This window comes from Vombatus ursinus, unplaced genomic scaffold (assembly GCF_900497805.2).
Source record: "Vombatus ursinus unplaced genomic scaffold, bare-nosed wombat genome assembly UNPS02015152.1, whole genome shotgun sequence".
Taxonomy (NCBI): Eukaryota; Metazoa; Chordata; class Mammalia; order Diprotodontia; family Vombatidae; genus Vombatus; species Vombatus ursinus.
The window spans coordinates 3356007-3376337 of record NW_020954930.1 but is presented as its reverse complement, the minus strand read 5'-3'; the positions used below and the strand labels follow the sequence as shown (position 1 = coordinate 3376337).

The following is a 20331-nucleotide window of genomic DNA, read 5'->3' as shown; positions in this document are numbered from 1 at the left end:
ACTGCCCTTTATGGACACTTGTTGCTCTAGCTATATTCTTTCATTTGACCTTTCCCGCAGCCTTTGGGTGAGTTTGGAGCTGGAAGGGGCCTTGGCCCCATTTTGTGTATGAGGAAACTGAGGCACAGAAAGGATTAAATGATTTGCCCAGTGTCATGTGTGCATTTGACTATTTGAGCCAAGTTCCATCTCATCTGACCATATCACTCCCCGATTCCATAAACTCCAGGGGCTCCCTAGTACCTCCGAGAACACACACAAAATCCTGTTGACTTTTTAAGGCTCTTCATAACTAGGTCCCTTCCTACTCCTATGGTCTTTCATGCCTTACTCCCTTCCGTGTATTCTGTGACCTAGGGACACTGATTCCATAGTGTTCCTTGCACAAACCACTCCCATCTCCCACTCCAGGCCTTCTCACTCCCCACCTCAACCACTCTCCTTCCTAACTGCCACCTCCTGACTTCCCTGGCTTCCTTCAAGTCCTTGCTGAAATCCCACCTTCTCCAGGCAGCCTTTCCCAAGCCTTCTCACTGCCAGGACTCACTTCCCTCTGTGACTATCTTCCATTTGTTTGTACACAATTGTTGGTATGTCGTCTCCCCTTCCCCCCTCCCCCCTGTCAGCCTGGGAGCACCTCTAGAGCAGGGAGGGAGTCTTTTGCCTTTCTTTGTATCCTCAGTGCCTGGCACATAGTAGGTACTTCATGAATACTTGGTTTGCCCCTTTCTTTGCCTCCCCAGCAGGGCTTAGTATAGTGCTGGGCTTGACTTGACTTCATCAGGGTTAGAAAAACCAAAGGCTACTCGAAATCGCAGGCTCAGAGGGTTCTCGAGGCAGAGGGAGGACTCAGCCATTCAGGTTTTCACAGACATTTTTGGTATTCTCATTCCACCTAGAGGCCTGCACAAAGAAGTTCACCTACTGCATGAATGGCAGGCAGGGCTGAGGATCACAGCCTCTCCTCCCTCTCCTTCCTGTTCACTGCCCTCCTGTCATCTCCTCGCTTCTGAGTCCCCACCCCCAAAGAGGGTGACAAACCCCAACTCTTGCATTTTCCTCTTTGGAAGTCACGATATGGAGAAAGTGCTGGAAACCCTCCTGTTAACTAGGTTTCAGGACTGGTGCTGGTGGGTGGTCTCATTTGCCTGTGTCCTACCTGGATTCCATCACAGCCATAAGCATGAGATGGCTACAAACAGGATTCCTACCCATAGTACTCAGGGGGGTGAACTCATTTGACAGTCACGCCAATTCCACTATGAGGCCTGATTAGTCCCACTGTGTTTACAGAGGAGGAAATTAAGGCTCTGAGAAGGGACATCACTCACCCATGATCACCTCACTATTAAATGGAGAAACACCATGATTATAGTGGAGAAGGTGCTGGACTAGGAGGCACGAAGCCCTGGGTTCAAATCCAGGTTCAGTTACTTACTTGCCGTGTGACCCTGGGCAAGTCACTTCCCTTCTGTCGGCCTCAGTTTTCTCTTTGATAAGATGGGGATAAGAGCGGCCCCTACCTCAAAGGTAGATTGTTGAGGCCGCAAATTAGCTACATCTTCCATGCTATATAAATAAGAATTATTGTTGTTGTTATGACACGTCAAACCCATGTCTAGGGTTTGTTCTGCCATGATGTGCTCCCTTCTGAAACAGACAGTGCATTATGGTCGCAGCTGGGGAGAGACCCCAGGTTTCTGGATTTAATATTCAAACGCTGAAGTGATCATTTTTGTAAATAAACCAGTTGCTCCCGCCTCGGGTTTTATGAAACTTCACATAACTTGGCATGTGCAATTCTCCCAAGATAATTCTCCCTCAGTGATTAATAAGCACACAGCAAATGGCCCTTTTAGAGGGATCGGGGCGGGGAGGAAGAGGCTTAGAAAGCCAGCGAAGAGAGACTGGAAAGGCCAAGGTGGTTGAGAATATGCAGTCGGAGGTCATAGGCTTGACTCCCAACTTTGCCACCTGCACCACCGTAGGCAATTCACTTCATTGGCCGAGACCTCAGTTTCCTCCTCAGTAAAATGAGCAGGTTGAACTAGGTGACCTCTAAGTGCCCTTCCGGCTCGAAATTTATGATCCTGTGATCATTGAATGAAACTTTTCAACAAACTGTGCCTTCAGGGCCACTCTGTAATAGGTTAGAAGGAACCTCTTCTACTCCATCAGGGGACTCCAAGTCCTGACCCAGGGAAATGAGCCAACCAATAATGAAACTGGAGCATGCATCATTAGTCACAGGTGAAACTTGCAAGGGCCCAAAAACTCGTTTCAGCACAATGTACCCTTTGTCATTTCAACTATGTGATCTCTTCTGGCTTTTTTCCTCAAACTCTACTGGGCTCATACTTTTTTCTCTTAGATAAAAAGGAAGCAAAGCTTCCCTAGGGAGAACGAGTAATACAGAAATCTTAATTTCCATCTTTATTTGTGTTATGAGATTCTCTCCCTTGGTACATGTGAAAAACACCCCAAATTGTCAAAGAGGAATCATGTGCAATGGAAACTCCAAAATTACATACACTGGAGGCCGGCATTGGAAGGAGGTCATTGTAGCCCACTTCTCTCATTTTGTAGGTAAGAAAATTGAATCCAGGAGACCGGGAGGAACTTGGCCATGGTCCAACAAGTTGGTGGTTCTGGAAGTCCTAATCCTGGCTCTACCCCTGATTAACTAACTGGGTGACTGAAGACTAATCACTTCATTTTCCCAAGCCTCAGTTTCTTCATTTGAAATATGGTAGGGGATCAAGGGAGTGAGGGGGAGGGGTCCAAGTGTTAGACTAAATAATCTCTAAGGTTCTGAAATTCTGTTTGTCACTAATAGGAGAGGTTCTGCTCTCTCCTGTGTGCCAGGCAATGACACAGGAGTAGGATGTGAGGAATAGGTCTTCCTCTAGGCAAAGGCCTTCTTGCTATAGGATAGAGATCTCTTGTGTGCACTAAATGACAATGTCAATACATTATACAGGAGGGCTGGAGGTGCGCTAGAAATTGACTGCTGAGGAAACAACAGAGGCTGACATGTTGCTACCCTGGCTCTCTGGAAGGAGGAGAAGAGGAACAAAGGTAATGACCCCAAAAAGCTGAAAATGAGCATGACCAGGAGAAAGGAGTAAGTTAAGGCAGGGGCAAGAAAAGAATATTTGGACAGGTTCACCCAGGCTGGACCTAACTGGCCTTGTGGGTGTAGGGACCAGGGAGAAACCAGCAACTCCCTCAAGCTTCAGCAGAACTTCTTGGGGCCCAGTTTTAACCTGAGCATCAGGGTTTTATGATGAGGAAGCTGAGAGAGGAGCCCGGGGCAGGGCTACATTCCCAAGGCTGGCCCCAGAAGAGGAGCCTTTAACCCCATAGGTGGTAGCAGAGAACAAGGGACAAGTCCCCTGGCATTTCCTCACAGGAAGTAAGCACGGCCATACTGACTGGGCTAAAAATAGCACTGCATCCAGGGCAAATGGAAAGCATGCTAGACTTGCATGCAGGAAGATCTGGAGTTGAATCCTGCCTTTAACACTTACTAGCTATATGAGCAGGGCAGCTAGGTGGCACTGCAGTGGGCAGAGCACTGGGCCTGGAGGACGCCTCTTCCTAAGTTCAAATCCAGCCTCAGACACTTACTAGCTGAAGGACCCTGAGCAAGTCACTTTACCCTGTTTGTCTCAGTTTCCTCATCTGTAAAATGAGCTGGAGAAGGAAATGGCAAACCACTCCAGGATCTCTGCCAGGAAAACCCCAAATGGGGTCATGAAGAGTCAGACACAATTGAAATGACAGAACAACAACAACCACAAAGCTATATGAGCAGGGACCAATCACTCAGTTTCCCCATTTGTAAAGCTGGGATCATAGCACCTGCAATACCTACTTCTCAGAGTCCTTGGGAGGTACCAGAGAGTTAATGCTCTAAAGTACTTTCCCAGACTTCAAAGCATCATCATAATTAACATCAATCCTTCCAACATCACCACCGTCCTCATAAATGCCATTGTCTGCCTTTGGGGCAGACTTGTTTATAAGTGTGTTGTCTCTGCTGATTATGTGGCTGAGCTATAAATGGGTCAGAACTTCCTACATTATTCATTTGGGAGAAGAGTCTGCCTTAAGCAGCCAGAATTAGGCAACTGACCAAGCAGCTGAGCTGCCTGCCTTGATCACCAGAGTCATTCAGCATTTCCCCTTCACCACAGCTGCCACACGGCCATCCCAGGAGCCCCATTTGTTCAGGAGGCACGCTTCTTCCTGAAAACAGCAGGACTTCAAAGTGGTGATCAAGGGAATCCACATGGTCTTCCCATGGTACCTGTAGAATAATTATGCCTCAGAGCTGCCCTGCCTACAACCCATAAGCCAAGCCTGCTTACAATGGACTGGGGTGAACACAGAGAGGTAGCCTGCTGTCCTACCAGTCCTCCATCTCCCCTGCCCCCAAAGATGACAGCATAGGTCCAGGAATGCTAAGGATTATAGCATTTGTCCTGGACTTGAGTAGCCTAGCAAAACTGTGGCTGTTTGGGACCTGAAGCTGAGGTCAAAGTATGTCCAAGGGCAGACTCAAAGGAAGGCCAATCTGCTACAAATGTGAAACATGATGTCCTTACTGGTATCCCACATAGAAATATGGCAGCCGTACTGGTATCTACATGGAAATACAGTGGCCGTACTGGTATCCCACATGGAAATATGGAAGCCTAACTGGCATCCCATGTGGAAATATGGAAGCCTAACTGGTATCCCATGTGGAAATGTGGCAGCCTTACTGGTATTCCACATGGAAATATGGTGGCCTTACTGGTATCCCACATAGAAATATGGAGGCCTTACTGGTATCCCACATGGAAATATGGAAGCCTAACTGGTATCCCATGTGGAAATATGGAGGCCTTACTGGTATCCCACATGGAAGCAAAAAGGCTTCCAATGACATGGTCACTTTCAAGTCCAAAGCTCCACCCTAAAACTCTATAAGGGACCTAGACTTCTTAGAAGGGCATTCGGCCTGTTGAGATCCACTTTGTTTTCCACCAGGTCAGGCAGGCAGACGATCCCACTGCTGCCTTCAATGGAAACTTGTCATTTTAACCTATACTCAACTTTTAACTATCCAGAAACTAACAAGTCAGGCAGACTGATGATTAGGATCCTCTACTTCTCCCACTTCTCCTCTCATTGGACATTTCACTGGAGAAAGGGCATTGGCCTCCAAATCTAAAGCAGAGTGCTGCTGAAGCAGATTAAAATGTCATTGGGAAATGTTTAACAAAATAAATAAAAATGCAATACAACATAGATAATGTTAATTTGTGATTTTCTAAGTCAATATGTGTCCTGGAGGGATCAGTTTCTATTTGAATTTGACAACACTAGTCTAAAAGACCAGCTCTGCTACTAATTTGCTGTGTGACCTTGGACAAGTCCTTTCTGCTTCTCTGGGTCTCAGTTTTCCTGACGCCAGAGGAGGGGAATTGGACTAAATCATTTTTCAAGCTCTTTCCAGTTCCTACCCCTTTCTTGTATCTGTGACCTCTTAAAGGTCACCATCATCAGAGAGAGGAATGAGATGAGAGAGATCAACTGTTGCTGCTGCCTTGTCAGCAGCTTGAACTCATCATTCAGTGGGGGAGGTGATGTATTCCTTTTCTGCCTAAAATAATATTGTTATATGAAGTGTTTATTGTACCCAGGCTCTCTCCCTGGAGTCACGATGATCCAGTGGTACCAATACCTATGGCTCCTTAAAACAGACACCTTGGTTTCCTGATGCGTCTGGAAAGGAGACCTGGAGCTGGAATGGGACCTTAGATGTCACTGAATCTAACCCACTCATTTTACAAAGGAGGAAACTGAGGCCCATGGAGGAGAAGTTACTTTCCCATGGTCACACAAAGGTAAGACTTAAACCCAGAGCCTCTGAGGCCAAATAAAGCATTCTTGCCACTGTCCTACAGGGGCCAACTTAAAAAAGTCAAAGCAGAAGAAATTATATATATGAGGAATTCACGGAAACACAGGAAGATTTCTATGACTGAATTTCTATGACTCAATAAAAAGACCCAGAAGAATGGTATACACAATGACTACACCAATGTAAATGAGAAGATCAGTAAAAGGAGACTGAAGTCCAAAAAATGAAAAACTAATAACAGTCTTAAAGAACATAATAAAACATGCCTCCCCCCTCTCAGCAGACAAACAGGTGACTACAAGGGCAAAACATTGGGTACAGGGTACATGCTTGGGTACTGTCACTGAGCTGGACGTTTTTGCCTAACTGGTTTTCTCTATCACACGGGAAGGTTCAGTTAAAAATGTGTGTTTACATGTAATTGAGAAAAGAATAAAATAAAAATTAAATGGTTAAAAAAAACAAGCAAAGGTTCAATTCTGGCACGGAGAGGGTGAGGAAATGGGGGTACAGGTGTAAATCAGAAATGACTGGGATGTAAACAAATGAAAGGCATCCAAAAAGCTTACTTAAAAAAACCATCTAGGAGGGCACTTTGATAAGGATGTCAACAGGACCACACATTCATTACCTGTGCTGAGTTATAACATTCACAGCTGAGGGATGATTAGCACAATAAGTGAGATACAGAGATTTAAACTGAGGCATTAGGGACATCAGGCAGCCTCCGACTTTCTGCTGACTCTCTGGAAGTCTGTTTCAAAAAGAGAGAGAAAGGGGGGAAAAAGATACATTACATAAGTAACAAATACCTGAGAATGACTTCCATTAAAATAGTAACTAACATTTTATAATACTTACTATATGACAAGCAGTGTGCTACACACTTTACAGATATTATCTTATTTGATCCTCACACCCAAACCTGTGAACTAGATACTACCCTTATCTTCATTTTGCAGATGAGGAAATTGAGGCAGACAGAGATTAAATGACTCACCCAAGGTCACACTGCTAATAAGTGTCTAAAGCTGGATTTGAACTCAGGTCTTCCTGACTCCAGGCCCAGTACTCTACTCACTGTACCACCTAGCTGCCTGTTAAAGATGCATAGTATCTAAAAGTTCTGAAAATTTTGCTTAACAGATTAAAAAAAAAATAGAAACCCTGTTGACTTTACTTCAATAAAGGGTTGTATATATACCTGGCATTGGTAGACAGACTGCAGTTTTTAAAGAGAGACCCAGAGTAAAATGAAAATGTTTTCGGCTCAATAAAAGCCCCTAAGACCAAAACACTAGAAACAAAGAGGGTGCCCACCAGTTGGGGAATAGATGACTATATCGTGGCATGTGAACACAATGGAATACTATTGCATGGCAAGAAATGCCAAATCTAAGGAATACAGAGACACATGGGAAGGCTTGTATGAACTGATGCAGAAAAAAGTCAACAGAACCAAGAGCAAAATATCCCAAGCGCCTACAAAAAGGAAAGGAGAACAGCACTAAAAGTTAGCCAAACTCAGATTAATTGCGGTGACCGATCTTGGTCCCCAAGAACAGAAGATGAACTAACACTTCTCTCCTCTCTAGAGAGCAGGAGACTACAGGTATAGAATAGTGTAAACTCTGCCTCATATGCTCAGTCAGTTTTGCATAACTATTTTTCTTTGATTCAAGGGAGGGATCAATAGTGTGGAGAAGGTCAGAAGGGATATAGGGTAATGAATGCAGTATAAGACAACCAAAAGGCATGGATATAACATCTAAATATTTGTGTGCCCAGAAATGAAATGAGCTCCCTGTGGCCTGTCCCACCTTCCCCCAACTGCAGAAAGGAAGGGGGGAAGGGGCCCCCCATAGGCAAACACTTTGAAATGGGGGAAATAGGGTTCAAATAACCACCTCTCAGTAGAGAGGTGGGGGACTCTGAGGGCAGGATATTGTAAATACTGTCAGGTGTGGGCACTGTTTCACTTTCTTTCAATTAACCATTTTTCTTTGTTATAGGAGAGGACTGAGCTATGGGATGGCAGTGGTGTATAACCACAAATTAAACTGATGGAAGAACAAAAGGCACCACTAAACCTTATTTTAAAGAACAAAATAAAATTAATATCGTGGAAAACCTTAAGGGGAAAAGTAAGAGAAATGACAAAAAGCAACATGTGACCTGAGTTGGGTGGTGAGAACAGGACAGGGTTGAGGAGGAGAGCAGAAAGGATGGTCAGATGGCTGGTTTGGCCTCTGGCTGTCAGTCATTTGGAACCCTGGCTGCCTGCCCACCTGCTGTTTTCCATAGATCTCCATCGGCCTCATCTGGTCCATCCCAAAGGACAGAGCTTGGCTGATGGTCAGCCCACGCTCCCTAAGGACATTCAGGAGCTACAGTTCCCATCACCAGCCTTCGCCACACTCAAGCCCTTGGAGTTCAAAGGCCCACTCCAGAAGTCATACTTATCCCATGATGTCACTTCAGCGACATATACTACATAATAAAACGTGAATAAATCCCATACTCCCATGTTGCACGACCAAAGGGATATACTTTTTCTGCTCCAAGCTCCCTTGGAATTCAGTGAAAGTGCCAAGACTAATCATAGGATCCTAGATCTCAAGCCAGAAGGGACCCCAGAAGCCAGCTAGTCCAGCCCCTTCATTTTACAGAAGAGGAAACTGAGGCCCAGGGCAATGAAGGGACTTGCCCAAGGTCACAAACAGAATCCTAGCTCTAGAGTTGAAAGGGACCCCAGAGACCCCTGAGTCCACTCCCCTCATTTTACAGAGGAGAAAATTGATGCCCAGAGAGGGAAAGGGACTTGCCCAAGGTTAGCCAGGTAATAAACAGCAGTCAGAACTCAAATCCAGTCCTCTGACTGCCAACCCAGTGCTTTTTCCACAGCACTAAATGATGCTAAGAGTGATCAGTGGAAAAAAGCCCGAAGCTCACAATCTAATAATAAGAACTAACAATGGCTAACATTTCTATAGTGCCTACTGTGTGCCAGGCACTGTGCTAAGTGCTTTACAATTATCATCTCATTTGATCCTCATAGCAACCAAGGGAAGGTAGGTGCTCTGATTATCCCCATTTTACAGATCAGGAAACTGAAGCAGACAGAGGTGAAATGACTTGCCAAGGGTCATACAGCTAGTAAGTATCTGAGGCTGGATTTGAACTCAGATCTTCCTTACTCTAGGTCCAATGCTCTAGTCACTGCAGCACCACTTAGTTGCCCAATCTACACTCTACTGTCCAAGGTACAAAAGACTGTCATTAGGTGTCTGGCATGAGGATACTGAGGCATCTTTCTCAGGTGGACCAGATTCAGTAAACTGAGGTTCATCTCAATGAACAAACACCGGCCACATGTTCTTCGTACAACCTTGGTGGCCACTGCCAACACTACGATCATCATTGGCATCATTGGTATCATTCCTCTCTACTGTGGTCAAGTAGGTACAAAAGCAGACACGCTCCTGTAGAGTCTTTACCGTAGCTGCTCCCATAGGCCTCCACGCCCCTGAGCTCCACAGCCAACCTCCAATGCTTACTTTGCACACTCCTCCAAGGCCTGGCACAGGGTCTGCTGAAATGTGCACACTTCCTCAAAGTTGCCCAATAAAGATGCAAATTCCACAGTGCTCAGCCTGGAGGGGAAAAGATGTCTGATTAGAGTTTGAGACACACTTTCAGTTTCCCAAGGGCCCAGTTGAATGATTGAAAGCATTGGTCAAAGGACAAGAAGCCAAGAGTTCTTGGTGGGTCACCCCTGCTTTTATCTTTGTTCTCTTTAAGGAGTAGACTACTTAACCTATTTCCCTCAGTTTCCCCCTTAAGTAGAGCAAGGCCAGTCCTGCTAAGGAATAAGTGGGCTGTACATAATCAATACATTTAATATTTTCATTCTGAAGGCTCCACTGGTATCCACTGGTATCCTGTGGTGCCCAGAGGACGTGAAGGCTTCCAGCATACTGGTGAACCCCTTGAGGCAAAGGTCTTGGAGGATAGGAACAATGGGTGTGGATGGATGGGTGGCAATCTGCATCCTTGGAGAGAATGTCCACTGATGAATGTCCCTGATCCCCTTGGAGGATCAAAGTATTTTCAAAAGGTTTTCTATGTAATATAGAGCCTATAGCAGATTGCACACTGTCTTGGGGAGGGAAGGGGAGAAAATCTGGAACTCAAAAGCTTACGGAAGTGATTGTTGAAAACTAAAAATAAATTAATTTTAAAAAAAGATTTTCTAAATCCTAGGTGCTCAGAGAATATGCCTCATCTCAGAAAGGTGAAAAATGACCTCTGTGGAAATCAAAACCCTTGTAGCATGTAAGCTCCTTGAGGGCAGACACTGTTTTGCACAGCACCTGGTACCCAACATAGGAGTTTACCAATAAAGGCTTAGTGAGCGGCTGACTGATCTAAAACAGGGCCTTGTAGCCCTCAGCAAGGGGACTGCAAAGCAAAGCAAAGCAAGGCATTCACTGGGTGGCCAAAAGACTCAAAAGAAGCAGACATACTGTTCTGAAGACAAGATGCTTTGGGGGGGGAATCGGGTGGGGTTAAGGTCTGTGTTGATTGGCACAGAGAACTCTTGATGGGAAAACTCCCTCCACCAATGCAGAGAGGCAACTGCTGGACAAGTCAAACTAACAGGCAACTGAGACAGGAAGTACCTCAAGCCCAGGCTTTCCAAACTTCCCAGGCCCAGCCCCCTGATCCACTATCACCCTGCCTCTCAAGACACTCTATGCAAGAATGGAAGAATTCCCGAAAACAGTTTCAACCAAAAACCAAACCAAAACAAAACAACCGTCCTCAGTGGTCAGATCAATGAAACATGGCTGGCCAGCTGCCTCAACCTGGAGATATTTTAGGGTCACTGCTTCTTCCTTTCAGCTTAATTTCAATTAACAACCTAGAGAAGATTAATGTTAGGTTGCAAAGAGCTGCCAGACCTTCAGACGGGCCATTTCTTAATCTTGTGAATGGCCTAAAATGTGTATAGTCCACAATATGGCAAACTTCTCCCACTTTCATGTATCAGAAGATTTATAGGTGTAAACCAAGAGTAGGGAACCTGCGGCCTCAAGGCCCTTTGACTGGGCTGCACTTGAGGATCTAGAGGGCCACATGTGGCCTCGAGGCCGCAGGTTCCCCACGCCTGGTGTAAACCAAAAGAAGATGGCAGCTCCCCAATAGGAAATTGAAGTGACTTTGGTTTTTCTTATCGTTAAGCCCACTGATCATATACTCTAACAAATCAATTCCTTAATTACAAAATTAATTAAAGTGTTCAATTCCAATTGGCTGTGGTCCTTTGTTCTTCCCTTGACTTGAAAGTAAGGTTGATTTGTTGCAGTGGCTACTGTTGGTTTTTTGGTTGAGGGGGGTGGGGGGGAGATCTCAGATTAGCTCAATTTCAGGCACCAAGCCAGCATGGTCAGCAGTGGGATTCTTGGAAGCCGTCAATGTAGAAATCTGGTTTGCTTCTATGTTATGAGGTTATTTCCTTATTTGTTTGCTTGTTTTCCCCAGTGGGGTGGGAGGAGATGAGAAGGCAAAAATAAATGCCTGATAATTGGATAAAAAAAATTATTTTTTAAACTTTATAAAATAACCCAACCTTATGAGGTAGGCAGCATTAGTATTATGATCCTCGTTTTACAGATGAGGAAACTGGGACACCAAAGGGTGAAGTGATTTGTCTATGAACACATGAGGTGGTTTCTGAGGCTGGATCTGAACCCAGGTGTCCTGACTTTCAGTCCCATACTGCAAGGCACAGAATGGAATGTTTCACTTTGACAGGGCAAACCCAGCCTTGAAATTGCCCAAGGCTGCAAAGCCGTTCTGATTCTGCCTGCTTGTCATTAGGTCTCCTCAGTTTTAAAAACCAAAGTCATAAAAAAAGAAAATGATAAATGTTGGAGAAGATGTGGGAAAACTGGAACACTAATGTATTCTTGGTGGAGTTGTGAACTGATCCAACCACTCTGGAGAGCAATTTAGAACTATGCCCAAAGGGCTATAAAACTGTGCATACCCTTTGACCCAGCAATACCACTACTAGGTCTGTATCCCAAAGAGATCATAAAAAAGGGAAAAGGACCCACATGTACAAAAATATTTATAGCAGCTCTTTTTGTGGTGGCAAAGAATTGGAAATTGAAGGGATGCCCATCCATTGGGGAATGGCTGAACAAGTTGTGGTATACGAATGTAATGGAATATTATTGTGCTCTAAGAAATGATGAACAGGCTGACTTCAGAAAAACCTGGAAAGACTTGTATGGACTGATGCTGAGTGAGGGGAGCAGAACCAGGAAGTTGTACACAGTAACAGCAAGGTTGTGTGATGACCAACACAATGATCTAAGACAATTCCAAAAGACTCATGATGGAAAATGCTATCCACATCCAGAGAAAGAACTATGGAGTCTGAATGCAGATCAAAGCATACTATTTGCTTTTTTTTTCTTTTTCGTGGTTTTTTTGTTTGTTCTGATTCTTCTTTCACAATATGACTAATATGTAAATATGTTTAATATGATTGTACCTGTATAGCCTATATCAAATTGCATGCTGTCTTAGGGAGGGGGAGGGGAGAGAGGGAGGGGAAAAAATTTAGAACTCAAAATCTTATAAAAGTGAATGTTGAAAAACTATCTTTATATGTAATTGGGAAAAAATAAAATACTATTAAGAAAAAAAAAACCAAAGTCATTTTAAATATTTAAAACAACAACCAAAAACACCCCAAGCCCATCTGCCTACACTACAGTAGTGTGTGTTTCTATCCTGATATAAAACAATTAACTGGCTTTTTTTTTTTAAAGAAGAAGGATGGTACAGTGGAGAGAATACTGCATCTGAGGCCAAAGAACCTAGGTTCTAATCTCAGCACTGACACATGCTACTTTTATGACCTTGGGCAAGTCTTTTTGCCTCTCTGGGCCTCAGTTTCCCCCTCTGTAAAATGAGGGGGTTGGACTAGATGGCCTCGGAGGTCCCTTCTAGTCTAGGTCTATGATGCTCTGTGTGACCTCGGGGAAAAGGGAAGAGAATAAGCATTTATTAAGTACCTACTAGGTGCCAGGCATGGTGTTATACAGATATATCTCTTCTGGTCCTTACAATAACCCTACGAGGTAGGCACTGTTATTTTCCCCATTTTACAGATGTGGAAACTGAGGCAGGCAGCAGTGAAGTGACTTGCCTAGGGTCACAGCTAGTAAGTCCCTGAGGTTGGATTTGAGCTCAGGTCTTCCTGACTCCAGGCCCAATGCTCTAGCCACTGCACCGCCTAGCTGCCTCTGGGCATATCATTTCCTCTCTGGGGCTCAGTTTTCTTTTCTGTAAAACAAGTGGGTTGAACTTGATGACCTCTAAGGTCCCATCCAGCTCTAAAGCTTCATAGCCCCTTGTTATTAGTTGCGCCTAGAGCAGAATGGCCCAATCAGCTAACTGCCCCCTAGCCCCTGAATCTCTCATACATACACGTTCCTACTACAGATCGGGGCAGGAGAGCCTTGTCTGGTGGCACAGACAATTCCATTCTGGGCCAGTGTGACCTCTGGAGCCCCAGAAAGCCAGACAGAAAGGCAGACGCCCAGAAAGGAGTCAAGGCAGCCATGGAAAGACAGGCCAGTGACTCCCTTCAACCATAGTTCAGCACACTAGTACAACTTGGGGGTGGGGGCAGGGGGGCGGCAGGCAGGGGCAATGTCAAGGAGACAATAATGGCCTGCTGGCTGCTGAGTAGGCAGGCAGCAGCCACTGCCTTTGAAGGGCACAGTCCCCGACTGGCACTGTCCCTGCAGAATCAGGCCTCGGAACATGAGCACAAAGGTTGAGTTGCTAAGAATATACATTTGAGAAACCCTTTTGGGTTGTTCTTTCCAGCCATACCAAAGATGAGAATAGTCCCGACTTCACTCATCGCTTCACAATTTGGGGAATCACACGGCTCAGATGGACAGCCCAGTCTGGTCTTCCAAGTGGGTGAAGGCCTATATGGCATGATTCGAGGGCTGAAATATCAACCCCACCACCTGTCCCTTCACCATGACAGTTTCATTCCTTCAAGTCATAGGATCATGAAATGTTAGAGCTGGAAAGGACCACAGAGATCAGCTACTGCAACCATCTCACTTTCCAGAGAGGAAGACAGAGAAACTGAGGCCCAGAGACATTAAGTGACCTGCCCAAGGTCACCCAGGTAGTATGTAACAGAGCTAAAATTTGGACTCAGGTCCTCAGACTTCCAGATCCAGATCTAACTCCAGATTTCTGGTCGAGAAAGACAGTGTACCATAGTAGAGGGTGTCCTAGCCTTTGAGTAAGGAAGAGCTGGGTGCAAATCCTGCCTGACATTTACAAAGTGACCACAAGCAAGTCATGTGACTTCTCTGCGGCTGTTTCCCCATCTATAAAATGCAGAGAATAAGGCTGGTAGTCCCTCCCTCGAAGGGTTCTATTGGGAGACTCAAATCAGATAATACAAATAAGGCCCTTTACAAACCTGAAATTGCTGTAGAAATGACAGTATTATCATTATTGAAGGACGTTCAAGATTCTCCTTATTCACAAAGGCAAATAACTAGGGGGGAGGGGAGTTATACTTTAGTCAGCTAATCAGCTAATACTTTAATCTTAATCCCCAATTAATACTCCAGCAGGAATGGGCAGCCACCAAGAACAAAAGTGAGATCAAGAGGTGTTGGGGAGCAACTCAGAGGGAGAATGAGGGCACCAGTAAGGGAAGTTCTCAGGTCATTTCTAGGGAAGTCAGTGAAATTTGTCTCTGGTGCCCTTCCAAGAGCTCCATCCATCAATGATCTCAAACCATAATGACTGGGAAAACTTTGGGGAGGAACTTTCCTCAAAATCTGGTTTCAAGCCAGCATGTGACACATTTGAAGGCTAAGGGCAACAGAAAGGACAATGCCAGTGGGCCATGGGAGGAGAGAAGGAAGAACTACTCAACTCTCATGGAGCTTCTGGGAAGTAAAGACCTGAAATAATTAACAGGAAGTCCAAATCGAAGATAAAGGAGAAGAGTAAGGGAATAGACTAGCAGCTCTCAATGAACTCAAGGCACCAAGCCAGGCTGAACTACCTCCCCGAGTTCAAGAAGAATTGTCAGAGGTGATTACTGAGTTACCATTGGCAGCCTCTGAAAGATCACAGAGAACAATATCAGTGCCTTACGAATGGAAATGGGCAATAACATCACCGTTCTCTAAAAAATGAGAAGTGGGCGTCATCGTCAAACTACAGGCTGGTGGGCTTGACTTCAATTCTTGGCAAAATTCTGTAATAGATTATTAAAGGAATAGTTTATGAACATTTAGGAAGGAAAGCACCCGCACCAGGTGTTGGCCCACACTTCATCGAAAAGGAAGTTATGCTAAGCTAGCCTAAGGTCCTTTTTGGACAGATTCATAAAGGAAATGCCAGACACCATCAATTTTTAGGAAGGTGTGTGACAAAGTCTCCAGTGGCATTGGGGTAGCTATGATGAAGAGATGTGGGTTCAATTCACAACTAATTAGTTCAGGGAGGTGTAAAAACTGCTTGACTGACCACACCTAAAGACCAGTCGTTAATGGGCTGATGTCAACCCGGAAGGAGGTTCAGTGGAACAGCCCACAAATGTGTTTTTGACCACATGCTATCAGACATTTTTAGCAATGATATGAATAAGACATATATGGCATACTTATCAAGTGTGCAGGTGGCACAAAGCTGGGAGTAGGGCGTGTTGGTAAATGTTTAACAACTGGCTCTGGGGGCAGGAGAAAACCATATACGCATGACACATTTTTAAGATTAATCTGAATTATTATCATTTTCTTCATCATTTTCTTAAGTCTAGACATCAACAAAACAATAAATCAAGCCTTAATTTGTAGTGCTTGTTGAATTCCACCAAAAATTTAACAAGGGGCTCTGGCTCCAGCACACTCCTGGCTGAGAGGGAGAGCTAACACAGTTGACAAAAGACAGATTCTGCAAAAGACCACAACAGGCTAGAGCAATGGGCCAAATCCAACTACCTAAAATTAAACAGAGATAAAGAGAAAGACCTGTGCTTAGGTTAAAAAAAAAAACTCTACAAGTATGGCACAGGGAAGCAGGACTAGACAATGATTAGAGTGAAAAAAACCTGGAGGGCTTAGTGGTCTGCAAGTTCAACCTGAGGAAACAGTATCCTAAGGAAGCTGGAAAAGCCAACATGGACGTGAGCCATGGAGAAGAAAGGAGGCAACGGTCTCACCATTCTCTGCCCTGCTCAGACAACACTGGCGATATCAGCTTCAATTTTGGCCATCTCAATATGGGAAAGACACTGCCTAGCTGGCAAGCGCAGAGATTGATAAAGGGCCTGGAGGGGGAAAGCCTTAGTGAGGGCCTGGTGACTGCCTTCAAGGGCTGGCGGGGCTGTCGGGCAGGAGAGGAATTACATTTGTCCTACTTGATTCCAGAGGGCAGATCTAGGCATAGTCAGGGTGGTGAAACCGAAGATGGGCAGATTAAGACCTGATGTAAGGAAAAGCCTCCTCTGTCCAGTGGAGCTGTCCCAGCATGGCCTACGCTGCCTTAAGAGGCAGTGGGGTCCCCTCCTTGGAGGCCTTCAGGCAAAGAGGCTGAATGCCCCTTACCCAGGATGCTGTAGAGAAGACTCAGGCTTCAGGTAGAAGGCAGACCAGATGGCCTCTGAGGACTGTGATTTTTCAATCCTCCCCCCGTTCAGAGGAAATATATCTAGATAGACATCATTCTTACAGACAGAATAACTTGCTAAGAAAGAAAGAGAAAACTCAGGTGTTATTGAAAGGCCCGAGAGCTTTAAAATGTCTCACTCTGCTCTCTGGGACAGCTAGAAAAACCTCATTTTGCTGCAGGTATAAAAAAGGCAATCTTCCAAAATCCTGCTGCCTTGCCCATGGCCATGGGAGCTGAGTCATCCCCTCTGACCTCTCCAAGTGTATCACACTGCCAGCAGCCTGATTCATACAGAGCCTTTCAATGCACTGATACAGAAAAAGGACTTGGACACAGGAGAAGCAACTCCATGACCGGCTCACTGGTAATTCTTCCCAGGCACAGGCCAGGCTGCACATGTGTCTCCACCTCCTCTGACTTCTGTCTCTTCCTTCCCTCTTAGCCTCAATCATTCCCTGTTCACACTTCTATTCTCTCAAGACTCCGCTGGTGTCCAGCTATCTCCCTTGTCTATCCGTCTGTCTCCTACCATAGTGCAGCTAGGTGGTGCTGCCGTGGAGAAAGTGTAAGGCCTGGAGTCAGGAGGACCTGAGTTCAAATTCAGTCTCAGGTTAGCTGTGTGACTCTGAGCAAGTCACTTAGGTTCAGCTTCCTCATTTGTAAAAAGGGGATAATAACAGCACCCACCTCCCGGGGTTGTTGTGAGGGCCAAATGAGGTGATATAGGTAACGCACTCAGCACAGTGCCTGGCACGTTGAGAGTGCTATATAATGTTAGCTATTACTTATTATTCTTATTCTCATTACTGCATCTACCTCATGGGATTGTTGTGAGAATCAAACCAGAAAACCGCTTCCTGGCCTGCTGTGAGTACTGACTAGGGTTCTTCTACCTTCAAGATCTCAAATCCACTAAGCTTACCACGCTCCCATAAATTCCAACACGTCTCCTTTATCACCACTAGCCCCATTCCAGTGTGAGAGATGGCAATGGAGCAGCTCGGACAGTGGGTCAATTTGGGAGCCTAGAAGGTCTTAGCTCACCTGCCTCTGAAATGGAGGAGCTTTATGGCTTGGGCAATTCTCTAAGACTCCAGAAGAGTTACTATCCTCCATTTCTGGAGGGAGTTTCCCTACCAGGAATTCCCTACATCCATGAAGTCACAGGGTGCAAGAAAGGGAGGGTGGGGAGGTCCAGTGGGAAGAGCCCTGGATTTGCTATCAGAGCATGTGAGTTTGAATCCCAGCTCTGCCACTTACTACTTGGGTGACCTTGGACCTTAACCTCTCTGGGCCTCAGTTTCCTCATCTGTAAAGTGAGGGGGTTAGACTTGACAGTCTCTGAGGTCCTGGAAGCTAGAGCCTTCCTGGAATAAAAATGCCTTTATGGTTGGGAGGGAAGTCCACAACAGCGGGAGTGAGGGAAAATTCAGGAATGGGAGGCCGGACAAGAGCTGACAAGAAAAGTTAACATCATTTCTGTAGCGCCTTAAGGTTTACAAAGCATGTTACAGATATCATCTCGTTTCATTATCATTTGGAGAGAGATGGTTTGGAGCTGAGACTTTCAGCAAGGGGCAATGCTTAACCAAATAAGAAGACTTGAATTTTAGACCTTTAGGCCTTACAGTCCAGGCCTCTCTTTTTTTACAGATGGAGAAACTGAGGCCCAGAGAAAGGAGGGGATTTGCCCCAGGTAAATCAGGTAAACAGCAGAGGCTGTACTAGGTTTCCACATACATCTCCATACAGGGCTTCGGGCCACAAGTCTCATTCTCTCTACAACATCAGGGAAAGAACTGGTAAATGTAAGAAGGGAGAGCAAAACCTGCATTGTGTTCCCTGTGACCGAGCCACGTCGGTGCACACAAAGCTCAGCTCAAAGAGGAACAGCAGTTGGGGAAAGGTTTTGTCCTCAATTATACAGACTGATTGCAAATCATTGCTCAGCTTTCCACCAGACTCTGCCAATATCTTAATCTCTGATAAAGCTTGGCCAAGGTAAATATTAACACATGCCTGTACAAAGAGTCTGTGTTTACAAATGCTGGACATCTACACACTGAAGAGGGCTCGAATGGGACTTTCAATGGTCACCTCACATGGCCAAGATGCAATTCGAGGCAACGAACACGTGGTAAATGCCAACTGTTTGCAGGGACCTGCGCAAGATGGGGAATGATACAGACCTCATCCTCCAAAAGTTTATATTCTGCCACGGAGAATGAGACCCAAGTACAAAGAAGGAGATGAGGAAGAATATGAAAAGTACTAATGAGAGGTGCAAGCAAAATGCTCGGTGAAATGTGATGAGGGAAAGATAACTTTCACTGGGAGGTGGAGGGAGGAAGGATCAGGAAATTCTTCCTGAAGGATGGAGCCTGGGACACAGGGCCACTACAGGTAGAGGGATCATATATGTGAAGATACAGAAGTGAATGGGGGTTGGGGGGCAGTCCAGTTTGACTACATTATATGAGATGGGAGGTGGCAGAAAGACAGGCAAATTGAAGGGAGATTGTGGAGGGCCTTAAATGCCAGGTTAAGACTTTGTCTTTCCCCTGTTGCTCCAAGAAGCTGTAGCATGCACACACCCTAGTAAAACCATCTTGGTAGACAGGCTAAACCAGGTCGAGAGTGGCCAACAGGCCTCAAACCCGTCGGTGAGTGAAGGGGATGTCTACCCCACCATGTGAAGGCTTTCCCTGGTGGAATGGGCAGATGAGAACAATTTGCTCCAAAGGCCATGAAGGCGGCTAAAGCAGGCACTGTGGAGTGCTTACAGCTTGGTCAGACATGGAAGACTCCAAGGTCATCCACTGCATCCCAGGTCATTGCCAGTCATCCTGACTTTTGTCTTACCACTGGACTTAGATGAGGCTGATGATTTTGTACAACTCTGCCTCACTTAAATTCAATACATGCACCAGGCAAGACATCACCCAAGATGATGTCACCGTTCCTCTTTGAAAATGAAGGACAAACAACAACGAAGGGTTTGGATTTTATCCCACAGGTAAATGGGGAGCCACTGAAGCTTCTTGAGCAGGAGAGTGACATGGTCAGACCTTGCCTTAGGAAGATTCTTTTGGAAGCTGGAGAGAGAAGAGCCTGGAAGCAGGGTCTCCAAGCAGTTAGGAAGATATTATTACCATCATCCAGGTGAGGGCTAATAAGGGCCTGACCTAGGAGAGTGGTTCTATGAGTGAAGAGGAAGGGAAAAGATGGGAGAGATGCTGCAAGGGCAGAAATGAAAGAACTAGGCAACTTATCAGACTGCTGGATGGCAGAAGGAGAGGGAAGACTCCAGGACATCTCCAAGGAACCGGAAGCAGGGAGAGCCATTAGGAAGAGGTGGGAGAGCTTAGCTTCCTGCCAGACATCTTTCTAAGTAACTGTTTTTCACCAGTGCAAAGGTGAAGGAGAAAATTCTGCCAGTGAATGGGAGCTGTCTGAGGTCAGGTGCCTGCAGTTCCTCTGGGCAGCCCTCTGCTGGGGTTTCCCACTATCAGATCCCAGCAGACAGGCCTTCCTGGAGAGCAAAGGTCAGAGTCAATCTGTGTCCTGCCCATTTCACATGCTTACAGGGATTACTGGCGAGAACCACAGAGTAAAATAACCAGGGAGCCCATTTCATTTCTGGAGGGTAAAGCCAGACACACCATGGAAAAAAGATCCAG

General features: G+C 45.5%; 1 protein-coding gene across 4 annotated transcripts in view; it reads right to left on the bottom strand.

The window, feature by feature from the left end:
• ARHGEF6 (Rac/Cdc42 guanine nucleotide exchange factor 6) overlaps window positions 1–20331 on the bottom strand; it is a 120235-nt gene that overhangs the window by 36325 nt on the left and 63579 nt on the right. For all 4 annotated transcript variants that reach the window (XM_027846412.1, XM_027846413.1, XM_027846414.1 and 1 more), the window contains 2 exons: window positions 9472–9567; window positions 6546–6668 (listed from right to left, as the gene is read on the bottom strand). In XM_027846412.1, coding sequence (XP_027702213.1) covers window positions 6546–6668; window positions 9472–9567 — 219 coding nt within the window. The remainder of the gene's footprint in view (window positions 1–6545; window positions 6669–9471; window positions 9568–20331) is intronic.